At 34.6% G+C, this 25,316-nt stretch overlaps 1 protein-coding gene across 1 annotated transcript in view; it reads left to right on the top strand.

The window, feature by feature from the left end:
• LOC118198734 (dehydrogenase/reductase SDR family member 7-like) overlaps positions 1 to 25,316 on the top strand; it is a 65,649-nt gene that overhangs the window by 7,339 nt on the left and 32,994 nt on the right. The window contains exons 2-3 of the mRNA XM_085806536.1: positions 6,359 to 6,508; positions 19,505 to 19,611. Of these exons, the coding sequence (XP_085662662.1) occupies positions 6,359 to 6,508; positions 19,505 to 19,611 (257 nt within the window). The remainder of the gene's footprint in view (positions 1 to 6,358; positions 6,509 to 19,504; positions 19,612 to 25,316) is intronic.

The following is a 25,316-nucleotide window of genomic DNA, read 5'->3' as shown; positions in this document are numbered from 1 at the left end:
CCAATCAGTTTTCCTGCATAATGGCGTATATTTTTGCAGCTTCCATTTTTGTGAACAAATCAGCTGACTCGTAAGGCTAAAGAACTGCCGCTAACTTTTATCTCCACTTCGCTTCCAATTTTTTTCCCTGCACATTTAAAGCATTGGGTCCATAACCTATTAGAATGTAATGTATGTATAGAGACAAGTAGGTAATCACAGATTCATCTGGATTAGCATATTTTGCACAAAAATGATTATGAACATGGTAAAATATATATGATAAGGTAAGCACAGTGACAACTACTGAAAACGTTGCCAGAAATAGAAAAATAAAAACTGTTGCCATACAGGTTGCAAGATACAATGGAAATGTTGCTTATGCTCTCTTGTCTGACGTAGTCAGCCCAAGCCTATGAACTATCTCGTGGCAAGGAGCGCTAGAATACACCTGCTGTTGACAACAGCCTTGAGCACCATTCAGTTGACTGTGCGATTCAGTTCGCCCCCCAATTTTGATGGAGAACACGCCGGTGGAGGCGGGTCTCAGGATCTCCCTTCCCTCTCCGTTTTACCAAACCACACAAGAGGAATTTCGACTCGTCGCATATTTAGAGTGCCGCCATGCCGAACCGACTCTATACATTTACAAGCATGTGTGCCTCCTTCGGGATTTGAACCTAACCACTATACTGGTTGGGCAGCTTACAATAGGAAATAAAATCATTAATTAAAAGGTATTTGTACCATTTTTCAGCACAGACAAAAATACACTAGCTAAATTTCCATATTTGCAGATGAGTTGAAAGCAGTAAGACATGTTGGTGCATCTCTTGTTTTTGAAGATTACATGAAAGGTAGAAGAGAATATGATGCCCGCTTAGTCCTCACCTCAGATTTAAACGATTCTAAGCTATGTCAAAGAAGGTTTGTGATATATATTGACTTATGTAGTGCACTAAAATTTGTAGAATCATATTTCTAATACTCGGAATCCCATCATTGTTGATATCTTGAGGTTGAATCTGAAATTAAAGAGCCGCGAGTATAATATCCTTCAGTGCTGGGTTCCCGGGCTTGTAAGTATAAAAGGCAACAAGCTGGCAGATATTACAGCAAAGTCTGCAGTTCATTTTTTGAATGGAGTCATCCTATATAATGCCATTAGCAAAGAATATTGGTTAAATGGCCCCAATTCAGGAATATCCAGTTAGATAACAAGTTCACATTATTCAGACCTAAATTTGAATGTTGGTAGGCCTCTAAGACCCGAAAGGAGAAAGTCTTGTTAACTCTCTTTAGAATTGGTCACTTGCAGATTACTCACAATTACAGTCAAAAGTCGTTAATCCGGACTCGTCGGGACTTCGGAGATTCCGGATTATAGATCATCAGTTTAAATCTCGTAAGATGGCATGCAGAAATTCTAAAATTAAAAATATGAAACCGTAATTTATGAAATAAAGAACAATTATGATCTAAAGGGTATCAAAATTTACAAAAAAAAAAAAAAAAAAAAAGAGCTTAATATTTATTTGTGTACTTTATTAAATATTTCTTTCAATGTAAGTTGTTTAAGTTGCTTCGTTTTATGTGATAATACTTTCTCTTTAATTCTGTAAACAGACATAATTTCTTGTTCAGTAACAAAGTTCCGCTGTTCAAGTCCTGTTAATTGCTGGTCTGAGAATACCGACTAACTTGTCAATCGAAATTTTTTCGTTTTCACTAACCTCTCTGTCACATTCTTCTTGTCTTTATCCATTTTTTGCAGCAATTCCACTTTTTGTTTGTCGGACATCGAAACATACTTTCGTTTTGTAGATCCTTTGGAAGTTCCAGCATCGGAAATTCTATTTGACATAATCAAAAGTTCAAGTTTACTTTTATAAAATTGCTCGTACAGTCTGCAAAAAATAATAAGTGGGATCCAATTCGAAGATTGAGGAACAACGCAATCATTAACATTAACTGAAATAGATAATTAGATAATTTTAGCTTACACCATCCATTATACATTAAACGCGCAGGCGAAAACGTATTCTGCACTTGCGCACACGCATATGCGCAGTAGTAAAGGTCTTAAGTGCACGCGTAAAATGCCTGTGCGCATGTGCCAATGCAGCGCATGCACAGAAAGTTTTTAGCTTTGAGGTCCGGATTATAGATCATTCCGGATTATGGGTGTCCGAATTAACGACTTTTGACTGTATTTACTGAAATCAGAGAGTGAACTGATTTGCCCTAATTGTAATGTTGTAATGTCAGCTCAAAAGATTTTGACTCAAACATTTTAAGAAATGTGACTTGTCTCTTGACCGTATGATTGGGAAAGAGGCAAATGGCAATTTGTTTCAGTATCTGAGACAGGTGTTTATTATTTAATTTGATTTGATTTTTCATGCTGTGTCTTGATGTTTCAATAATATATATTTTAACATATCTCATGTTTGTTGATTTTAGTCTTATTTTTTATTTGAGATTATTATCTGATGTTTATATAGTTGCATATTTTCAGCATCTTATCAGTTCTTTAAATTTTATGTCTTTCCTTTGATTTTAATCTCGTATGTCTGTTTGTCTATCATTTGTGTTTGAAAGTGTCTGTCATGTGTTCAATGCATATAAGCTTTAAAGTTTTGAACCCCACCAACACCACATACAAAAAGGAAACCTTATTAGAAAAAAGCTTTGCATTTTGCAATAGTCATTATGTCAAAAGCTCATTTTTTTTTAACTGACCACCTGTGAGTTACCCTTCAATTTTTCCTACTTCAATCTTGTTAGTTGTTCTTTAAGTGCAGACTACACTGGTGTGCAAAAATTAAGGACGAGAGGGGTTTTTCAATATAACTTTGTACAAAAGCTTTCCAAATCAACACGTTTAATACCGTAATATCCCCAATACATAAGGACATGAGTAATGTAAGCAACACTTACTAAAAGAGAAATCAGAGGGATAAAAAGAAGCTTTATTGAAAAAGTAGCATGGAGCGCAATGCGACTGAAGGCCGAAACATCCCTGTGATGGGTGTCCAGCAAGAAACATCCGGTCTTTAATAGGGGATATGATCTCCCCTGACTGCTAGGCAGGTTTCACAGCGTCTGCCCATGCTGAGAATGAGTTGTTGAGGCATTTGTCATTTATTGTGTCAATGAGTTGTTGAGGCATTGCTGCCCATTCGTCTTGCAGCGCTAATCGAAGCTCCGGAATCGTTACTGGTGGTAAGGTATGAGCTGCCAAGCGTCTGCCTAGAAAATCCCATACATACTCGATGGGATTGAGATCTGGAGATCGTGCCAGCCAATCCATACGTTTAATATCCTCACTCTCTAAGAGCTGTTCGGCAGCTACTGTGCGATGACACGGTGCATTGTCATCCATGAAAAGGAACTGCGGACCCATAGCGCCTCTAAAAAGATGCACATATGGAAGAAGAATCTCGTTACAATAACGGGTCCCATTGACTGAACCTGCGTCGAAGATGTGAAGGTCTGTACGACTCCCAAGCATGATGCCTCCCCAAACGAGAACACCGCCACCTCCATACCTGTCCCTTTCAATGATGTTCGAGGGATGATTGCGGCTTCCCCGCTCTCTCCAGATGAGTATGCGATGAGAATCGCTACTCAGACTGAATCTGCTCTCATCTGTAAAGAGTACTTGTCCCCATTCATTGTCTCTCCAATTCTGGTGTTCCCGGCACCACAGAGAACACTTTCTCCGATGGGCAGGCGTTAGAGGTACACACCGTACAGGGCGTCGTGCAAACAAACCACCACCGTGCAGTTTTCTGGCCATGGTAAAACGCAATATCGGTCGTCCAGTCGCCTGTGTCGTGTGTCTAGCGATTTCTCCCGCTGTCTGCCGCCTGTTTCTTCTGGCCTGTAAGGCAATATACCGGTCATCTGCGGGTGTGGTTCCTCGTGGACGACCACTACTAAACCCCCGGATAGCTGTTCCTGTAGTTTGAAATTGTCTCCAAAGTCGTGAAATGATGCTGTGAGCAATTCCGAACTCTGCAGTCACACTTGTCACACTGCGGCCTTCCTCCAACTTCCCAATGATTCGACCTCGGGTAAAAGCATCCAGATGTCGTCTAACAGATTGATTATTCGCCATTTCTCGCTGAGGCAACAACTCGGTGTGGTTTTAACTGCTATACGGCATGCAATCTCTTTGCCAGAAATACTGAGCTTACACCGACAGCATGCTTTATACTACTCAGACACTCCTCCATTACGTCTACCTGCATATCTGCGCATGTGCTACCGTACATCACCTTACTTAATCTCCTGATTGGTCTTTCTGTCCGCTCTGCCTCTTCGTTCAGCTGATATGCTAATTTTTCGACTTCGTCCTTAATTATTGCACACCAGTGTATTTTGCTCTGTGTATTGTTATCACAAAAGGGGAAATTTTTCTCTGCTATTTTGGTAGGTTGTTCAAAATCTGAGTCATTATTGGTATTTGTGTAATCCATATCATTATTGGACATAAGAGTGAAAAATGATTGTTTTGAAAATTTTCTGGAATGTTCAGATTGTTACTCACTATATTGAGGGAATTTTTTAGAAATTTCCACTCATCTTTGGAAATTGCGGCTGAAGGAGCTCATTGTGACAGAAAAATTATTTGGTATTGTATATTATCTTGAACTGAAATATTTAGACTTTGAAGATTAATAATCTGATGGTGAATCCAATATTGCTTGTAAATATGTAAGTTTAGCATTAACTTCATTATTAATTGGTAATATAAGTAAAAAATTAATTTTATTTCCAACTTTCAGATGAACTTCTTTGAGTTGCTTGATAGAGAGTGTATCAAATAAATTTGGAGTTAAGTTCATAAGTTGAAATACCATAATGTTAGTCGAAATCTGGAAGGACGAAGAGAAATATATCCAATTGAAGTAATCAACACACCAGCATCATTCCAAAAACTTCAGGGAAAATCCTTTGCTTCCATGCAACTTTTGAAAAGGGAGAAATGTTAACTGTGTTTATATGAAAAAACAATGGGCAGAGCAAAGCAAACATGAATGTAGTGCTATGTGCTGAGAAAAATAGTAATGAAACATAAAAAATTAAGGTATCAGAATTTTAAAAGTATTAAAAAGGCAAACTGGATTGGAGTTAATGCTATTAACTGAAGAAGATAAAATTTTTTTAATGTGAAAAACTTCAAGGTAATCCAGTTCACCAACTGGAGTTTTTAGATATTTAAAGAAGTTTTATAGATAACTTTCACAGCATCAAAGTCAAAATTGTGATTAAGTTTCCAACTATGGTTAGCTATTGAAGATTTGTTTATGTCTGTATTTGAATATAAGTTTTGTTCTTCTAGATACAAATTTTAATGCCTCTTTAGTTTAGCCGATGTACCTCAAACTACATAGACAAAATATGTTATAAATTTTCTAAGAATTAAAATCAGAGATGGAATCTTGAAGAATCAAACAAGAATTTTTACTCATAGGTGAGAAATTGTTGAACTTCTATAGAATGTATGCAATTTTGTGACTGCTAGAAGGATGAAATGGAATGATGGCATGAATGAGAAAAAGAATCCATTTTGTGCTTAGAGTAACATGTTTAGCATGGAGAAGCAAACAAGCAAAAAAGATTTATGGTAACAGTTATCCTGAAATGAAATGAATTTTTGATATGATCATCACATGCTACTTCTTTGCAGAATTTTTTTCACTTCTGTAGAAGAAGGATTTGTGACTGCCCTCGATATTGATAGAGTTTTATTTAAAATCTATGCCACGTATTGCATTGTTGCTTAATTTTAAGTTTTACGTTGGCATGTCTTTCTTTCATTTGAATTATTTAAGTGTTTACATTAAATATTTGGGGGGGGGGATTTAGTTCTTCATTGAATGCAATAATATAAATAACACTTCTTCATTAAACGTATTGGTGAAATAATGTATTTGATGATAGATTATCATTCTGTGACATTCAACATAGTGGGTGTTTTTTTTTTTTTTTTTTTTAAATTTTATTTGAGGACCCTAGTGCATAAATCTTCAACATTTTAAGTTGATGCCACATAGAGTAGGCAGTTAAGTTTTCCGATTCTGGCTACTAAGCATGGCGTCCAGTTTAAAAAGAAAACATTTTTAACCCATATTTTTATAGCATTCTAGCATTGTTATCAGTGTTGCTTCAAGGTGGATTTTATTTGCTATGTGTTGAAATTTTAGTATGTGTGTTAGAAAAATTTTAAAAAAGTAGGAACTAGTAGGTTGTATTTTTATTTTAAAGATTATATGTATATGTGAATAATCTATTTACTGTGTTCATATTAATATATTGTATTATATTATGTTGCATTACAACACTCTTTTTATTTGAATTCTATTCTTAGAATTGCTCTGGAATCAAGTAGTTTGGATTACTGGTGCATCAAGTGGCATTGGAGAATATCTTGCTTACAGTTTGATAAAACGTCAAGCTAAATTAGCACTTTCTGGAGTTAATATTGAAAGGTTAAGAAAAGTTAAGAACAAATGCATAGGTAAGTTTGAAACTATTTGCTTACTAATGTGTTTTATGAGCTTTTACTGTGGCTTTTGAGTATTTTATTTGTATAAATTGCATAAACCCACATGTATAATAAAAATAATGTAATAAATCTTTTGACTGTACTTACATATTATCCCATTGGCTATGAAACTGTTGCCACGCAGCATGATGTAGTGCCAATTATGGATAAGCATGATGTACCAACACGCTCATAACAAATATGCCTTCGTTTGATGTAACTCCAGTTGATTCTCGATAAACCATGTTTAGTTTTTATAAAAAAGGATATAAATTAACTGTTATTGCTGTATTTTTCCTTTCATTTTGTAAAAAGTGATTATGATTTTGAACCTGTTTTACAGAACAGCAGGCAGTAGATTATTTTCAAAATTATGGAATTTTACCATTAAAAAAAAGTGTATTAGTGGAAATATATGATGAACTATGACTGACAAAACAATAATAGAAGAAACAATTACCTGTGGGACTTTTGTATTCACAGAGCCATTTTTTACCATTTCCAGCATATTTAGTAGGAAATAGTAGCTTTCAGTTATTTAGTAGAAAATACTAATAATAATTTTTAGTAGAAAATTATATTGTTACTGGAAAAGAATTAGGGATACTTTCTGATTATCTGCATCTCCAACAAGAAATCATGAAGAAGTATTCATGAGGAAAAGCAGTTGCCAAAATATATACATGGTAATCCATGGTATTTGAAAAGGAAAAAAAAAAAAAAGTATTGGCAATCCAGGTGTGCATCTATCTACCCCATGTCTATATTTATGGAGTGCAGTGCTGATGTACAAGGCAGAGTTTATGCTGTTCTTTAATGTTTTCGAAGTGAAAACATATTACTGTGTACTTGGGGAGAACAACAGTGCGAAAAAGAAAGATTTCTTGAAAAATAGCAATATTTTATTACCAATGTTTCTTGCTTTTTTGATTGATTGTTCTTGGTATAAAATTATTTTGTTCTTTGTATAGAATTATTCACCATTTTAGAAATGGCTATTGTCTTTTGCTAGCTGTATCAAAAATAAGTCAGAAACAAATTTGCAAATGCTTTCATACGTCTGCAGTATGTTTATAACATTTCAGAGGTGATGTATACAATCAAAAGGTATCAAGTTATGCGATGGCTTACATTTGCATATTGAAACAAACAAACTCAGGTCATGGTTTAAAACTTATTTCAAAGTGCTAAATATAATGAATTTTCATGATTCTTTCTATTGTGATACTGAAAGTAACAAACTGTCATTGAATGAAAGAGAACAGTTAATGATACTGAAATGATATTGGACTTAAAAAAATTAATTTCTAACAGAAGGATGGTTAATTTCTGGAACTCATTAACATTAAAAAGGAAATATATTGAACTGTACAATTGTACTTTAAAAATTATAATTCAATTTGCTTCTGTGTATCTGTGTGGAAAAGGGTTTTTATTAATAATTCGAATAAAAACAAAGTATCGAAATCAACTTGTATGTGCCAATCTAAAATGTATGTTTACCAGCATACATCCAAGCATAGTACAGCTGTGCAAGATCAGCAGGTTATCCATTTCAATCCAAGTACCAGTAGTTATTTAATTTTAGTTAATAAAGTAAAAATTATAGAAATCTGATAGTCTTGAATTATTGAAAACTGGTGTAAATTTATTCTATCAATGTAATACCAATATAAAATGAATTTTATTTAATTTTATTTTAAAAATTATACTGGTAATAAGCTATACACATGATTTCATAACATTCTATAGTTGCCTTTTTGTAATGGAACTGGAAGTAAATGATAATTCTAATCTGGTAGCGTGATAGTTCCTTATATTTAGTGATAATGATACTTTCTTACAAATTTCACAACACGACTTTCTAAAGCAAGTCTCTTTCTTTCAAATGTCCAAAATCGTTTGACAAAATATGATTAAACATGCCAATGCTAACTGTTTGCTCAGACAATATTTGCGATGACAGGAAACTTTCGTTACAACCTGATATAAATAATAGCACATAAGCAACTTGAAGAAATGATTAGACTTGGAATATAAATAAAAGTTTTGCAAAAAGGTGTATTAGATTTATGTTTTATTATTTTTTATATTCTTCTTATTATTTTCATAAATTTAAACAAGTTTTTCAGTTTGTATCAAAAGTGAATTTTGCTGGACCATGTGATGGTGATGACCTGAGCTATTAACATGCTACCTTTCATTATACTTCATTTAATAGAATCAATATTTAATAGAATTATAGTATCTTTTTGTAGTTGTTCTTTTAATTTTTTCCACCAGTCTAAATTGTGGTGTGAGAAATATCCTTCACTGATTACAATGACAGTGTAAATGTTTATAAAAATTATTCTAAAATATATATTTTGTTTTTAAATTGATTAGTTTGTCACTAATATTCCTGAGGGCTTATTGTACATGCTTTAAGTTGTTTAATTTTTTGTGCTAATACTTACCCTTTGAATCTGCATATAGTACAAAGTATAAAATCTGTAATGATCTGATATCTGGACCACCAGCACTTTTTTAAAAGAAATTTTGGAGTAAAAGGAGAAAGAATTAGATTCTGAGGGTAGCATCTCACTTTAGTATATACTTAATGTAGTAGACATTTTTTGATAATAAAGCACATGGAGATTCTTATTCTTAATATTACTTCAGTATTAAATGAAACACCTCCATGATGAGAAAAACACAATCATTTATTACCACAAATCTGTATAATCAATAATTTGACTCCATGGCTGGCTTTTTGCTCCACATAATTCTTAAACCAAAACACTCTATCTAAGTTCATCCCCAATTTTACAACTGCAGAATGACTTACAACCCTGATACCAACCTGGAAAATCATTTATTTATTTACTTTCATCACCACATGTCTATCAGTTGGTAGCAGTTTGGGAAATGACTTGTGCATCGATGCCTAAAACATTGGGGAAAAAATTTAATATTAGTAATATTAATTGTTTGGTGTAAGAGTACCAAGCAACATGGCAACCTCTTATGTTGACATTACATTTGGTGACAGTTACAGATTTAGCTAACTACATTCTGAAGTATTGAGTGTGTTGATGGGGAGAAATTTAAAAGCATACATGGAAAACAAAGCATATAACTAAAGTAATGTAATAAAGCTTAACTTTCAGCACAAGTTAGAAAGAAAACATATCTTTAGTCACGAATCTCATGTTACATTGCCAATAGTGTACAGTCAAAAGTCATTAATCCGGACTCATCGAGACTTCGGCGATTCCGGATTATAGATCATCAGTTTAAATCTGGAAAAATGGCATGCAGAAATTACAAAATTAAAAATATGAAACCATAATTTATGAAATAAAGAACAATTATGATCTAAAGGGTATCAAAATTTACAAAAAGAAAAAGCTTAATATTTATTTGTTTACTTTATTAAACATTTCTTTCAACACGCGCATAGTCGAAATTAGAAAATTGCAACCAGAAAACTACTTGATGTGTATTCATGATATTTATAATGACGAGGAATTTGATTTAAATCATATCAAAGACGGAGTACATCGAGATGAAATACTACATTTAGTAAGGAATTATAAGCCAAATAAAATAAAAACATCTGCCCTGAAGATAAGGATAGTGCTGACAGATCAACTTCCAGTTCATTGCGCACCGTGACGTTCTCCCCCCCCCTCCCCCGGCCGCAGAGCAGCGTGAAATTGATAAACAGATTTCGGATTTCGAAATATACTTTCGCTTTGTAGATCCTTTACATATTAGTAAATATATATTGGAAATTCTATTTGACATAATCGAAAGTTCAAGCTTACTTTTATAAAATTGCTCTAACAGTCTGCAAAAAATAATAAGCCAGATCCAATTCGAAGATTAAGGAACAACGCAATCTGCATTATTAACTGAATTAGATAATTTTAGCTTAGCTTATACCGTCCGTTATACATTAAACGCGCATGAGTAAACATATTATGCGCATGCGCACACGCATATTTGCAGCCGTATAGGTCTTTCAGCACAAGGGTCTTTCAGCACGCGTAAATGCAACACATGCACAGAAAGTTTGAGGTCCGTATTATGGGTGTCCGAATTAACGACTTATAACAGGTGCTAACTAGGCTTTATAAAGATAGCCAAGAATTTGAAGGTTTTTCAGATAAAAAACAAACTACAATTTTTCAGTTAATGGAATTTGTGAAGAAATGTGGAGAAGTGGTAATGAATGAAAATAATATAAAAGAAATAATCCAATTAGGATGACAATGCCCCAATAATCAAACAGCTTACAAATGGTGAAATCTGTAGTATGATTCTAAATCCAAAAAATATCACTATCGTGACAGAATGAAGAAATCAGAGAGATGTTTTTGAGAACAAAAAAATTTAGAATTGCAATTTAGTGGGAATTGGCATGGCAACTACAAGGACTTGAACAGTGGAACTTTGTAACTGTTTGTTAGCTGTTGACAAGCCATACCTTTTGACACCTTTTCAGCTACTGTAGCAGCAGTGTATTCTTTTCTCTTGAGGTAGTGATATATAATTTATTTCTCCTTTGAGGATTTGGGGGGGGTCACGTAACATGACTCAGTAGAGTTTATTTAGTTAAAACGAATGACCATAGTTTCCAATATATCTGGCAACTGTGACAGCAGGACATTGCTAGTAAACATGGGAAAGATCATGAAATAGAGGAAAGCGGCAAGAAGTTCGTTTACAAGAATATTAATGAAATGTACGAAGACATCAACAAAGATGATCATGAGGATATTATTAAAGTGTAATAAAAATTTCAAATTTTATTATTTAATTTATGGAAGAAATGTGAAGAATTGCAAAACTTGGAGAGTCAAGTAATGGATATGATATTAAAAGCTACCGAAACAAAAGAGCTTCGAAATAGGTCTGTTCAACAGTATTTAACTAATTATTTTAAGATAATTTTAGATTAAAAAAAAAAAAAAGAGAAAAAAAAACTGATATTGTTAGTTTATTAAATTCTTCTGATGGCATAAATATTTCTCAAAAATGGATATTTGTATTTCTGCAAATTGTGTTAAAGAAATTTGATGTAATTATTAGAGAATAATTGCCACTATTAATAGTTACCTTATTTAAGAAAATGCAGGAAGATACTGTAGGTCCTATCAAAATCTTATACAATTAACAGTGATAAATTTCCACCCTAGGGAATAGATAGATAGTTATCCTGCAACTGCAGACAATTATTGAAAGGTGATGGAAACTTTAAGATTAAGATTTGGCAAAAAAAGGTTTATTTATGGAAGTTTATATCGGAGAACTGTTTTCATTAGTCATTCAAAATAGCATGACAAATTCTACTTCTTATCTTTCAAGTTTGTATGACAGATTAGAATCTCATTAGAGGGTGTTAGAATCTCTAGGTGTAGCAACTGAAACATATAATGCAATTATATTACATTTAGTTTAATAATTCTGTTTACCTATTGTATATTTAAGAGATATTTTTCTTAATATGAGTATATTATATCTTGCCATATTATATTACAGGGTTCGTACGGTCCTTAAAAGTCCTTAGATTTTTTTGAATCGATTTTTGGTCCTTAAAAGTCCTTAATTTTGGCCGAAATCAGCAGAAGGTCCTTAATTTTAATCATCTGAAATTTCTGTCTGTTTTACGACTGCCATTTTGAGTGTGAATTAGCATTTTGGAGGAATATTTTTGGCGATTCACTGCTGTATATGTGATTATCATTTGAATGGGTTCATGAGTTATAATTTGTTTCTATTTCTAATATAAATAATGGGATATTCGACTTTCTAAGCAAGAAGTGAAACATAAGCATTTCCTAATTCATTTTTTCTAATAAAGAGCTCTTAAACAACTTTTCGCTTTTGGGGATGTGAATGCTTTTATTAAACAGTTCTAAATTTGATAACTTTTGAACATTTTGGTGATTTTAAGATTAGTTTCTATAGAAACATTTTAATTCCGAGATCTCAGAATTTTTCAGTGATTTTTTTTTTTAAACAACGTAACATTGATAAATTTCATTAAAATAATGGTAATATATTGAAATTATATTTAAAAAATAACATTAAAATAAAACATTTTTATTTTTCTCTGTCATATTATAAAGTTTCAGTTTGGCAACTTATTATACGATGTTTTGAATCTGAAAAATAAACAAGGTATAATGCTATAAAGTGCAAGCAAAAGCAAAATTAGCTATGTAATTAATTAAAAATGTCTTGTTTTTAATTTTTTCATAGTAAGAGTTTTTCCCATGTAATTGTCTCAGAATATTCAAAATCCTCAGAATGTGCATCACATTTCTCTATAAAATTTATTTTATACTTTTCCCTTCCCCACCCCCTTTTTCACCCCCTAGAATATTTCTGGCCTTTTCTATAGGATTTTAGACATTGCAGCTTGGAAAGTTTAGAATGATTTGAAGGCAAGATTTATAGACCCACGATTCTATAAGATTCGAGAAATATGTGACAAAATGAAAAATGTCTGCATGGTATCAACATGTAATGGATGTATTTTACAGAAAGTTTGCAATGAATTTCTTACTTTTTGGAGAACGTCTGGAAGAACAATGAAAACATAATATTTGAATGTTTTACTTCTGATACTAGAATCGTAATATTTTTATCTTGCCTTTATTTTCTCTACTTTTCACTAGACAGAAGCATGGAAAATATCAAAAATGCTTCTAAGCTTATCACATGGGCAGGCATTATAGAAAGGGATTTTTTTATTAATAAAGAAATTGGAAACTTACAATTTAAAAGATTCATCTAATGTGTCTAAATGCATCGTACACAGAGCTGGTGCTATGCATTTTCCCATCTGTGGATCCTAAATTCTGCTGCCTAGTGCCTTTCTAAATTCTGCTTCCAATGCCTGCTCTAAATTCTAAAAGTTTTGCCATTTCTAGATTTTGTTGTTCGGTGTGTCACTAAAGTCTAAAAATTCTTTCACATCAGCTCTGTAACCAGCCTTTACTATATATATTTCATATTTCTTTGGAATGTTCATATTACTAAAGAAATAAAATTAGCCACTTTTTCTGTACATTCTAAATGTAATTTAGTGTTTTTAAGAATAACAGAAATACTAAATCCGTAACACTTCCCCCTTCCCAAGGACTGCATGTCCCGGGCAGTATAATCCCTGGACAGGAAGCCAAACTTACAACTAAGGCATAGATGCAATAATAAAAATTGCATTAAAATAACAAACAACATGAACAGTAAATGCAATAACTGAAACAAATCAAATGTTATCAAATGCTAAATACACATTAAGAAACAAAACGGACCATGGCCTTACACTATTTACAATTATTTACACTATGTACTATGTATAGTAATGAGCTAACCTGTCGTAATGAACGACTTTAGGTGTAGAGTTCGATGACTTACAGATCTGAACTACAAGGTCATTCAGCCTGTTTAGGACCATGTACGGACCATCCCAAGGTGACTGTAATTTAAGCCTGCCTCCTTTTCGTCAAATCAGGTTCCACAACCACACCTTGTCTCCTTTGTTGAATCTGTGTCTAGTAGCTCTCGTGTCGTATCTCGTCTTCACTTTCTCCATCGCCAAGTTGACTCACTTTCGTGCAAAGTTGTGCATCACTTCAAACCGGGCCTGATCATTTTGGATGTGTTCCTCAGGCGATGAAGGCGCATCCGTAGGGTGACCAAACAGGCTGTCACGAGACAGACGAAGGTCTCAACCGAAGAGCATCTGAGATGGAGAATAGCTGGTAGTCTTTCATTTCTTTTCGACCCTACCATGATTTCAGCAGCTTCTCGAGCTGGTTCTTTCGGCCAAAGCGTCGGCATTTCCAGGTGAGGATCCCTTCTGAGGATGGATAGTCATGTCTTCAGATCCTGAAAGCAGTTTATTGTTTTTGAAGTCTAAGGAAAAATTGTATTTCCTTAGAAAGTCCAGTCCAAGAATGCATGGATCTGTAATATCCGCCACATATGCCGTGTGATGGTGGGCGGCACTTCCAAACGTGATGTTCAGGTTTAACTTCCCAGCTATGTCGATCTTGTCACCAGACGGAGTCTGAAGGGTAACACAGGATGACATCCAAATAAGTTTATCTTTAAACTGTTCAGCTTAATCTTTCCTAATGATGGTAACATTAGCTCTTGTGTCAATGATCATATTGCAAGGAACTCCATCGATATGCCCATTGATGGACAGTCCAATACTGTTGCCACTCACTGTAGAAATCATGAGCGTTTTAAAACAAGGTTTTTCATTATCTGGCAAACTCCGTTCCTTGATATGGTCATTAAATTTGTTTCCTGTGTCGTTGCTGAGAAATGGTCTCAATTTCCCTGCCCTGGGGTGTTCTGCAGTTCCTTCGTATGTGGCCTTCAACCCTGCAGTTCCAGCACTTTAGGGTTGGTTTCTTCTCACCAGTATTCTGTCTCAAGGTATTCACTGGTCTTATCAAATCATCCGCTTCATTGTCCGTGCCCTGGGGTGTTCTGCAATGCCGTCGTATGTGCCCTTCAGTACCACATTTCCAACACCTTACGGTCAGTTTCTTGTCACCAATATTCCATCTCAAGGCGTTTATTTGTATAGTTAAATCGTCTAGACGAGCAGTGACTTGATCCCCTGGCTCCTGGACTTGAGCAGCTCTGACTGTGTGGCGGTCTCGATGGGTGGCTTGCTGGGCTGCCTCAAATTTCTTGGTGTACAGTAAAGCGCTTTTCAAATCTTTAACATCCGCCACTTGCAGTGCTTTCTGTATTTCAGGGTCCTGGATGCCATCAATGAAATATTGCAGTGACACGATTTCTCTTGTTTCTGTCAGGCACTCCGAAAAGGCGTGATGTGACAGCATTTCAACATCCGTGGCGAGCTCCTGAAGTGTTTCGGTAGGCTTCTGCTGACAGGATTTTAGTTGAAGCCTGCTGTAGATTTAAACACTTCTCTCCAAAGCGCAGCTCCAATGCGCCGGATAGAGCTTCAAAGTCTAATCTCTGGTTTTCAGGAAGAGTCTGCAGGATATCCGCTGCGTCTGCTCTCAAAGAAGCGGCAAGATGACTGGCCTTAGCTTGGGAATTCCATCTATTCGCTTCCACTATAGAAAATTGCGTCTTATATACTTGCCAGGATGTCTTCCCATCTTATGTAGATATTTTCAGAGAGGGACAAGCAGGCATTGGTAAAAATTTAAAACCATCCGAATTGCTGCCTACCGTCGCTGCAAATTTCTTTAAAGTATCCACTTCTTTGGAAACTCTATCATCAATTTGTTGTTGAACAGCAGAAACCTTTTCTTCAATTTCTCCAACTCTATTTTCAACCATGTTCATTCTATTTTCCATAGCCTCACATTTGTTTTCTATTATATAGGTAATTTCTCTTTTCATTTGTTCTTGACCTTCTTCAATCTTTTCTTGACCAGCTTGAAAGGCTTTCATTTTTTCCTTAACCGATTTCATCTCATCTTTAACGGAATCTGTCATCTTTTCCTGACCAGCTTTCATCTTCTCTTTCATTTCTTCCTTAAATAAGGCAAAGACTGATATCAACTGCATGAACTGTTCTTCCATTGCTCTTGTTATTGGCATTCAAATCCCACTTCTGACACCAAAAATTGTTGCGTGTGTACGGGTTTGTTACGAAATGAATGCACAAGTCCGTTGAAAAATTAACAAAAATTTATTATTATCACAACAAATATGATTAAATGTCCTCAAATAATTGTGCAGTATCACAATATATCACAGTAATTATCTTCTAACTACTCAAACGTTCAAGAGAACTTAATTCAAAACAGCTAAAGAAAGCTAATCTGCGAATTCGCTACAGTCAACATGAGCAGTTTTCTAAACAAACTCGTAAAACAACAACAAGCTAACTAAAATCACTGACTAACCGAATTGAGAGGTTTTCCTCCTTTTTATAAGATTTTTAAATTGCACGTGAGAACGTTCTGGAACTTTCTCGAAATCAAAAAGAGATATTTATTAAATGTTAAATGCACGTGCTCTTGTATTTTCAATTTTCCGGCTTAGCTTTCTTTTAATATTCGTCATGCGCTGCACTGCACGGAGAATAAAACAATTTAATTTATAATTGAACTAACATTAGCTTTTTAAATACCAAATTCGTAACAATATTATAAACATTTCCTGAAGTATATTTGCATAGTGCATATGCTGGGTTGGATTTTGCACTTCAAGAAGAATAATCCAATTCCAAAAGTTCAACATATCCATGGTGATTTGTCTTGCAAGGAATATATAGCAGTTGAAAACAAGTTATTGCCACTAATTCATTGGGAAACATTCTCTGTAGTTTGGATGATTCTATGTTATCAAGTTTACATCCCTGTCCTGAATAAGGTGGTGTTTTACAATTAAAAATAAAGGTTTCTCATCAAGAGGATTGATATGATTTTTGACATCCTGCAGTTTTGCTTAATCATAACCATCCTGTTGTTTTCAGATTGATTTTTGATATGCATTTAAATTTAGCTCATGCTGGTACTCAGATGATGAGAACAATTTTAAACAGTATTACAGTCAAAAGTCGTTAATTCGGACACCCATAATTCGGAATGATCTATAATCCGGACCTCAAAACTAAAAACTTTCTGCGCATGCGCCGCGTTGACACATGCGCATAGGCGTTTACGCATGCGCGTAAGACCTTTTACGACTGCGCATATGAGTGTGCGCAAGTGCAGAATACGTTTTTGCGTGCGCGTTTTATGCATAATGGACGTATAAGCTAAAATTATCTAATTATCTATTTCAATTAATGTTGATGATTGCGTTGTTCCTTAATTTTCGAATTGGATTCGGCTTATTATTTTTTGCAGACTGTAAGAGCAATACTATAAAAGTAAACTTGAACTTTCGATTATGTCAAAAGGAATTTCCGATTCTGGAGCTCCCAAAGGATCATACAAAACGAAAGTATGTTTCGATGTCCATCAAACAAAAAGTGGAACTGCTGCAAAAAATGGATAAAGGCGTATCCTTTGTTTTCGAATTGGATCCGGCTTATTATTTTTTGCAGACTGTAAGAGCAATTTTATAAAAGTAAGCTAAACTTTCGATTATATCAAATAGAATTTCCGATATATATTTGTTAATATGTAAAGGATCTAAAGCGAAAGTATGTTTTGAAATCCGAAATCTGTTTATCAATTTCACGCTGCTCGGCGGGGTGATTGCCGCGGCGGGCACGTAATGAATTGGAAGTTGTTCTGTCAGCACTATCCTTATCTTCAGCGCAGATGTTTTTATTTTATTTGGCTTATAATTCCTTACCAAATGTAGTATTTCATCTCGATATGCTCCGTCTTTGATATGATTTAAAACAAGTTCCTCGTCATTATAATTCTCTTTCGATAGCGAAGAAAGTACAAGAGGTTATTGAAAACGAAAAAATTTCGATTGACAAATTAGTCGGTGTTCTCGACACAGCAATTATAGGACTTGAACAGCAGAACTTTGTAACTGAACAAGAAATTATGTCTGTTTAATAGAATTAAAGAGAAAGTATTATCACATGAAACGAAGCAAAACTTAAACAACTTACATTGAAAGAAATGTTTAATAAAGTAAACAAATAAATATTAAGCTTTTTCTTTTTGCAAATTTTGATACCCTTTAGATCATAATTGTTCTTTATTTCATAAATTACGGTTTCATATTTTTAATTTTAGAATTTCTGCATGACATCTTACGAGATTTAAACTGATGATCTATAATCCGGAATCGCCGAAGTCCCAACGAGTCCGAATTAACGACTTTTGACTGTATTCGATTTTAGGTTGTTGTCGTACAATCCAAGTTGTTCTTAATCAATGTTTTAAGGTTTAAGGGGTACAAAGTAAAAAAATATGAAGGCTTTATCAACTGCCTTCATAAGGTATTTTCTCCCTCCTTCTAGCATGCCTTCACAGTGTAACGTTAGCATACTCGGCGCATATTTGTGAGGTCTGGGTTCAAGTCCCGGCGAGGGCGTTAGTGATTTTTCATGTACTGCTTTAAAAATCTGAAAGGTTTCAGATTTTATATTACACCCAAAGAGCTGTTTTGTGTGTTACCTTTATTTATTAAAAATCATGTTCTTTGCACTTACTTTGATCCAACACCAATATCGCAAAATATTTTAAAGAGCATATCTTTAGAATTTCCGATACACAGTCTCGCGCACTGAAGATAAAAGTGTCCTCCCCAATGCAGTGTTGCCATTGCTTGCTTTGAAACCATTGAGTTTCTTAATCAAAAACTCATAAATGCTGTACAAAATATGAAATAGATAATAAAACAAATTCCAGATGCCTATAATAATGAAAGTGATTTGCCATTTATAGTGAATTGACACAAAATGCCAAACTGAAATTAATAACCCTTCTGAGCTAATGCTTCTTTGGGCTAAAATCTAATCACTCTACAATACTCTAATGACCCTTTGAGTAATAACATGCAAATATGTCATTATCCAGCACTGCTGGTCTTTATAACAGTGGACATTTGGGAAATGAAATTCTTGACCAGAATTTGGTAAACCACAATTTTCACTTGCAAATATCTAACATATTTGAATATGCGGTATGAATGTTTCTGGTGGCCATTAATGCATTGTAAGGCAATTACAAATATTTCTTTTAATGGGTTTTCTGTCACTCTTTCTGATTGACCATATGAAAAGAAAATGGATATAAAGTTTTACAACAGACTATCTCATTTGTCTATACATGTTGTTAATTCCTTTGCTGTGGGAGGATTGTTAGTACCGTTCTTTAAATTATGCCCCACACACACCAAAAAAAATAATAATAATAATAAATAAATAAATAAATAACAAACTTTCCCAATCAACTTAGTATTATCATTATATATGTTACTAATTTTTACTAAGTGTTATTTAATATGCTATTTTTATTGCTTTGAATTGAATATTCTAAACTTTTTTTTTATATTTCTAAGAATTATCTGGATGTCCAGAAGAAAATGTTCTTCTTGTACCATTTTCTATTGAGAAGTTTGAAGAGCATGATAGTCATGTCAATAAAGTTTTGGAGCATTTTGGCCATGTAAGAATTAAATTCATTACTTAGGTATGTAAGTGTGTTTAAAATGACCATGCTTCTCTCTTAGCAGGGAATTGTAAATACAAGGTCTGGCTATTAATTTCCAGGACTGACGTAACTGTAGGAGAACGAAAAGTTGTAAGATGGCGCTAATGATTGCATATTGAAGAGCGTTTTCTTGTGCATGTGCAGGTGCAATCAGCGCCATTCTGAAGTAAGTGGTTCTCGGGGAAAGGCGCATTAAAATGTAGCTCTTAAATTAATATTGTCAAAGTGAAAATGGAACAAAAAATTAACGTTAAATTTTGCTTCAAATTGGGCAAGACAGCTGCGGAAACCTACAAAATGTTAAAACAAATTTGCGGTGAGGAAGCATTATCCTGCTCAAGAACTTTTGAATGGTTTAAACGCTTTCGGGATGGGCACAAAAGTGTCGAAGATGATCCACACACGGGTCGGCCGCAGTCCGTACGTATGCCGGAAGCAATTGAAAAAGTTCACGATATGGTGAAATGTGATCGTTGATTGACTATTCAAGTACTCTCCGATGAATTCAACATGGACAAAGAGCCGGTTCAGCGAATTTTGACGCAAGCCCTAGGCAAACGCAGGATTTGTTCCAGATTCGTTCCTCACCATTTAAGGGACGAACAAAAGCAATTGAGACTGGACGCATGTGGCGAACTTATCAACAACGCTGATGCTGACGATGGGAGACGAGTCTTGGTGTTATCAATATGACCCTGAAACCAAGCGTCAAAGCTCCGAATGATGGTCTCCAAGTTCACCAAAGCAGAAAAAATTTCGATTTGAAAAGTCCAAAATCAAGGTCATGTTAATTGCTTTTTTCGATTGCGATGGACTCATTCATCATGAATTTCTTCCTCATTCAACATGACTATCAATGGACAGTTCTATGCAGTTTGACCAATTTCAAAAACGAATTCATAGAGTGAGGCCTCATTTTCAGCAAAATGGGAGTTGGCTGCTGCTACATGACAATGCTCGCCCACACATTATGTTGCCTGTGAGGCGATTCTTACCCCAGCATGGTGTCGTTGAAATGCAGCATCCACCATACTCTCCAGACCTAGCACCCGCAGACTTTTTCCTGTTTCCTAATTTGCTGAAGGGAACAAGATTTCAGGATGTCGAAGCCATCAAGAAAACTGTAACGTCACTATTAAAGAGCATTCTAAAAGAGGACTTTAAAACTTCTTTCCGAAATTTGTACAGCCGAGCACAGATGTGCATTAAGGCTGATGGGGATTACTTTGAATCATATTAAATGGCTATGTGTTTAACCTACGTATTTTTCTTCTGAGTTATTCCATGATTCCTGGAAATTAATAGCCGTACCTTGTATATATGTATATATTTTTACATTCCTAATGTGTATTACATTTTGTATTTAACCCTTTGACATGATTGCATTATAAAATTATGAAGAGTGATAAATTTTTTTAAATATTTGCTGCCGAAAAGTATATCATACTTATAAATTTTTAAATAACAAATGGGGACTGAAGTCGTATAACTTTCGTATTTTGTCATCAATATAAATTTCAAGAAAACTGACATGTTTAAAATTTTATTCATAGAAAAATAATATTCTTGTAATATGTTATAATATTTTAAGTACTTTGAAATTAGTTACACTGTTAATGGCATAACTTTAGATTTGAATTTTGAAGAAGACTGAGGACTTTTTTAGTTTTGTTTTAAAATTAGCGCATAGGTTAGGTTATTTCAGGGTTCTTACAGTCCTTAAAAGTTCTTAGTGTTTTTTTGTTTTTTTTAATGGATTTTTGGCCTTTAAAAAGTCTCTAATCTCAACCAAAACAGCAGGTTTTTAATTTTAATAATCTGAAATTTCTCTTTGTTGTTGCGACTGCCATTTTGACTGTGAATCAGCATTTTGGAGGAATATTTTTGGCGTTTTACTGACATATATATATTTCAAGGGTTACCATTTGAATTTGTTCTTGTTTGTAATATAAACAGTGCAATACTTGAGTTTCTGGGGCAAAAGTGAAGCATAAGCATTTCAAAATTCTTTATCTTTTTCCTTAGCCCCAATAAAGTGCTCTTATACATCTTTTCCCTTTTGGGGATGTAAATTCTTTTATTAACTTGTTGACTGCCATGCACATTTTACGTGGTTTGCCCATGACGCCAACTTGAAATTTTTATTATGTGATGTATATTAGATTGAAATATTATCTACAGAAGATAACGTAAGTTATATTGTACTTAATGTAATTTTCGTGGTGGTGGTCACCAGTGACCCCCCCCCAAGGCTCTGTAGACCATTATTGTGTTTTATAATTTAATTTTTATGATTTATTATTCTTCAAATCATTATAGCAACAATGGTACTATTTAAAAATTTATCAGTATTGATATTTACTCTAATTATGTATTTTACTATTGGTTGCATCGCCGGTTACCGGTAGCACCCATGGCGCTGTAGCCAAGTCGAGTGCTGCTGACCCCCAGAGCAGTCAACGTGTTAAACAGCTCTAAATTTGGCGTCTTATCATTTTGGTGATTTTAAGATCAATTCCTATGCAAAATTTTTAATTTGAAGATTTGTGAATTTTTTTATGATTTAAAAAATATAACATTCATAAATTTCATTAAAATAATGGTAATATATTAAAATTATATTTAAGAAATGCCATTAAAATAAAATGTTATTTTTCTGTATCATATAAAGTGGCATTATTTTCCAGTTTGGTGAATTATTATTACAATATTTTGAATCTGGAAAATAAGCAAGGTAATAAATGCTATAAAGCACACGCTTTACGAAACAATTCTTAACAAAAGCAAAATAGCTATGTAGTTATTTTTAAATGTCTTCTTTTTTGATTTTTTATGGTGAGTTTATCCCCATGTAATTTTTTCAGAATTTGCATCATTTTTCTCTATGAAATTCATTTTACCCTTTTTTTCTCTAAAATTTTTTAAAAAATACATCTGTCTTTTTTTTTTTGGCAGTTACAGAACTGGTAAAATAATTTTTCTTTTGTATTTTCATTGAACTTTGCAAAGTTTATAAGGATCTGAAAGCAAGACTTATAGACCTACAATTCTTGAAGATTCCAGAAAATTCTGATAAAATGAAAAATGTCTTCATGGTATTAAGTTGTAATGGCAATATTTTAAAAATAAGGCCCAATTAAGGATGAGACAGTTTTTTCAATATAACTTTGTACAAAAGCTTTCCAAATCAACACATTTAATACTGTAAGATCCTCAATACGTAAGGACATGAGTAATGTAAGCAACACTTACTAAAAGAGAAATCAGAGGGATAAAAAGAAGCTTTATTGAAAAAGTAGCATGGAGCGCAATGCGACTGAAGGCCGAAACATCCCTGTGATGGGTGTCCAGCAAGAAACATCCGGTCTTTAATAGGGGATATGATCTCCCCTGACTGCTAGGCAGGTTTCACAGCGTCTGCCCATGCTGAGAATGAGTTGTTGAGGCATTTGTCATTTATTGTGTCAATGAGTTGTTGAGGCATTGCTGCCCATTCGTCTTGCAGCGCTAATCGAAGCTCCGGAATCGTTACTGGTGGTAAGGTACGAGCTGCCAAGCGTCTGCCTAGAAAATCCCATACATGTTCGATGGGATTGAAATCCAGAGATCGTGCCGGCCAATCCATACGTTCAATATCCTCACTCTCTAAGAGCTGTTCGGCAGCTACTGTGCGATGACACGGTGCATTGTCGTCCATGAAAAGGAACTGCGGACCCATAGCGCCTCTAAAAAGACGCACATATGGAAGAAGAATCTCGTTACAATAACGGGTCCCGTTGACTGAACCTGCGTCGAAGATGTGAAGGTCTGTACGACTCCCAAGCATGATGCCTCCCCAAACGAGAACACCGCCACCTCCATACCTGTCCCTTTCAATGATGTTCGAGGGATGATTGCGGCTTCCCCGCTCTCTCCAGATGAGTATGCGATGAGAATCGCTACTCAGACTGAATCTGCTCTCATCTGTAAAGAGTACTCGTCCCCATTCATTGTCTCTCCAATTCTGGTGTTACCGGCACCACAGAGAACGCTTTCTCCGATGGGCAGGCGTTAGAGGTACACACCGTACAGGGCGTTGTGCAAACAGACCACCACCGTGCAGTCTTCTGGCCACGGTAAAACGCGATATTGGTCGTCCAGTTGCCTGTGTCGTGTGTGTAGCGATTTCTCCCGCTGTCTGCCACCTGTTTCTTCTGGCCTGTAAGGCAATATACCGGTCATCTGCGAGTGGGGTTCCTCATGGACGACCACTACTAAACCCCCGGATAGCTGTTCCTGTAGTTTGAAATTGTCTCCAAAGTCGTGAAACGATGCTATTCGACCTCGGGTAAAAGCATCCAGATGTCATCTAACAGATTGGTTATTCGCCATTTCTCACTGAGGCAGCAACTTGGTGTGATTTTAACTGCTATACGGTGTGCAATCTCTTTGCCAGAAATACTGATCTTACACCGACAACATGCTTTATACTACTCAGACACTCCCACATTACGTCTACCTGCATATCTGCGCATGTGCTACGGTACATCACCTTACTTAATCTCCTGATTGGTCTTTCTGTCTGCTCTGCCTCTTCGTTCAGCTGATATGCTAATTTTTCGATTTCGTCCTTAATTTTTGCACACCAGTGTATAAAGAGAAAGAAAATTATTCTTCAAGGCTGTGTACAGTTATTGTTATTTTTAATTTCAGCCTTTACTATATTTTCTCCTTTCTTTTTCCTTATCAGGATGCAAATCAGTAACATAGTATTTAAACTGAGGTTTTTGAATTGTAAGACAGAGTGTTTTTCTAGCCTCAGCTTGCACACTGCATTAGTTCCTGCCTGCTGGGATAATTTGTAATTATTCAACTTTATGTTATCATTACTCATATTTGAATTTTTTATGATGATAGAGTTACTGAGCCAGCTGAGTTTAAAATTAAATTTTGTAGTCTTTGAGTACTAGTCAATATTTTAATTTAAGTTTGACTGTTTCGTCGTTAACATAAAGTTTCATGTTGTGACCATTTCCACATATTCATTTGTTAGGTAAAATACCATTCTTAAGAAAATAATATGGCATCCACCTCATAACTTGTTTATTTAAATATTATTGATGTCATGTTCACACACACACACACACAAAAAAAAAAAAAAAAAAAAAAAAATGAATACATTTTAAAATAAATAATGCAAATTAGGCTATGAGGTATAAGAATATGCAACCAGTGATGTACTATCACATGGTATGGTATAAGAACACACCCAGATTTGGTGAAATCTGTTGGTTGATTGGTGATTAAATCTCGGGCTGCTATGATAAAGAAGTACCAAAAACACAAATCATATAATGACTATCACACTTAAGGGGGAAAATGCCTTCTAAAAGGAATTTCTAAAACAAACCAGCTCCTGTTCACATTAAACATGGGGAGAACCAAAAAAACTCAGGTAGTACATTTAAATTTACACTTTAATTCATGCAGTTATACATTATACTAACAGCGAATGGAATTTTTTTTTTTTTTTTTTTTTTTTTTTTTTTTTTTTTAAAATCAAAGGGGATTAGGTCTGAGGACAATTATAATTCTCTCTTAAAACAACTGCTCATGGACAGTAGTGGCGGTCTGAGTTAGGTGAAAATTCTATACTAGTGTTTATTTATATTCTCAGAAAT

The sequence above is a fragment of the Stegodyphus dumicola genome, chromosome 12 (genome assembly GCF_044657685.1).
Source record: "Stegodyphus dumicola isolate Sdum_Otavi_A_Nest chromosome 12, ASM4465768v1".
In the NCBI taxonomy this organism is placed as follows: Eukaryota; Metazoa; Arthropoda; class Arachnida; order Araneae; family Eresidae; genus Stegodyphus; species Stegodyphus dumicola.
The sequence above is the reverse complement of the archived record's forward strand: the minus strand, read 5'-3'. Positions and strand labels throughout refer to the sequence as shown.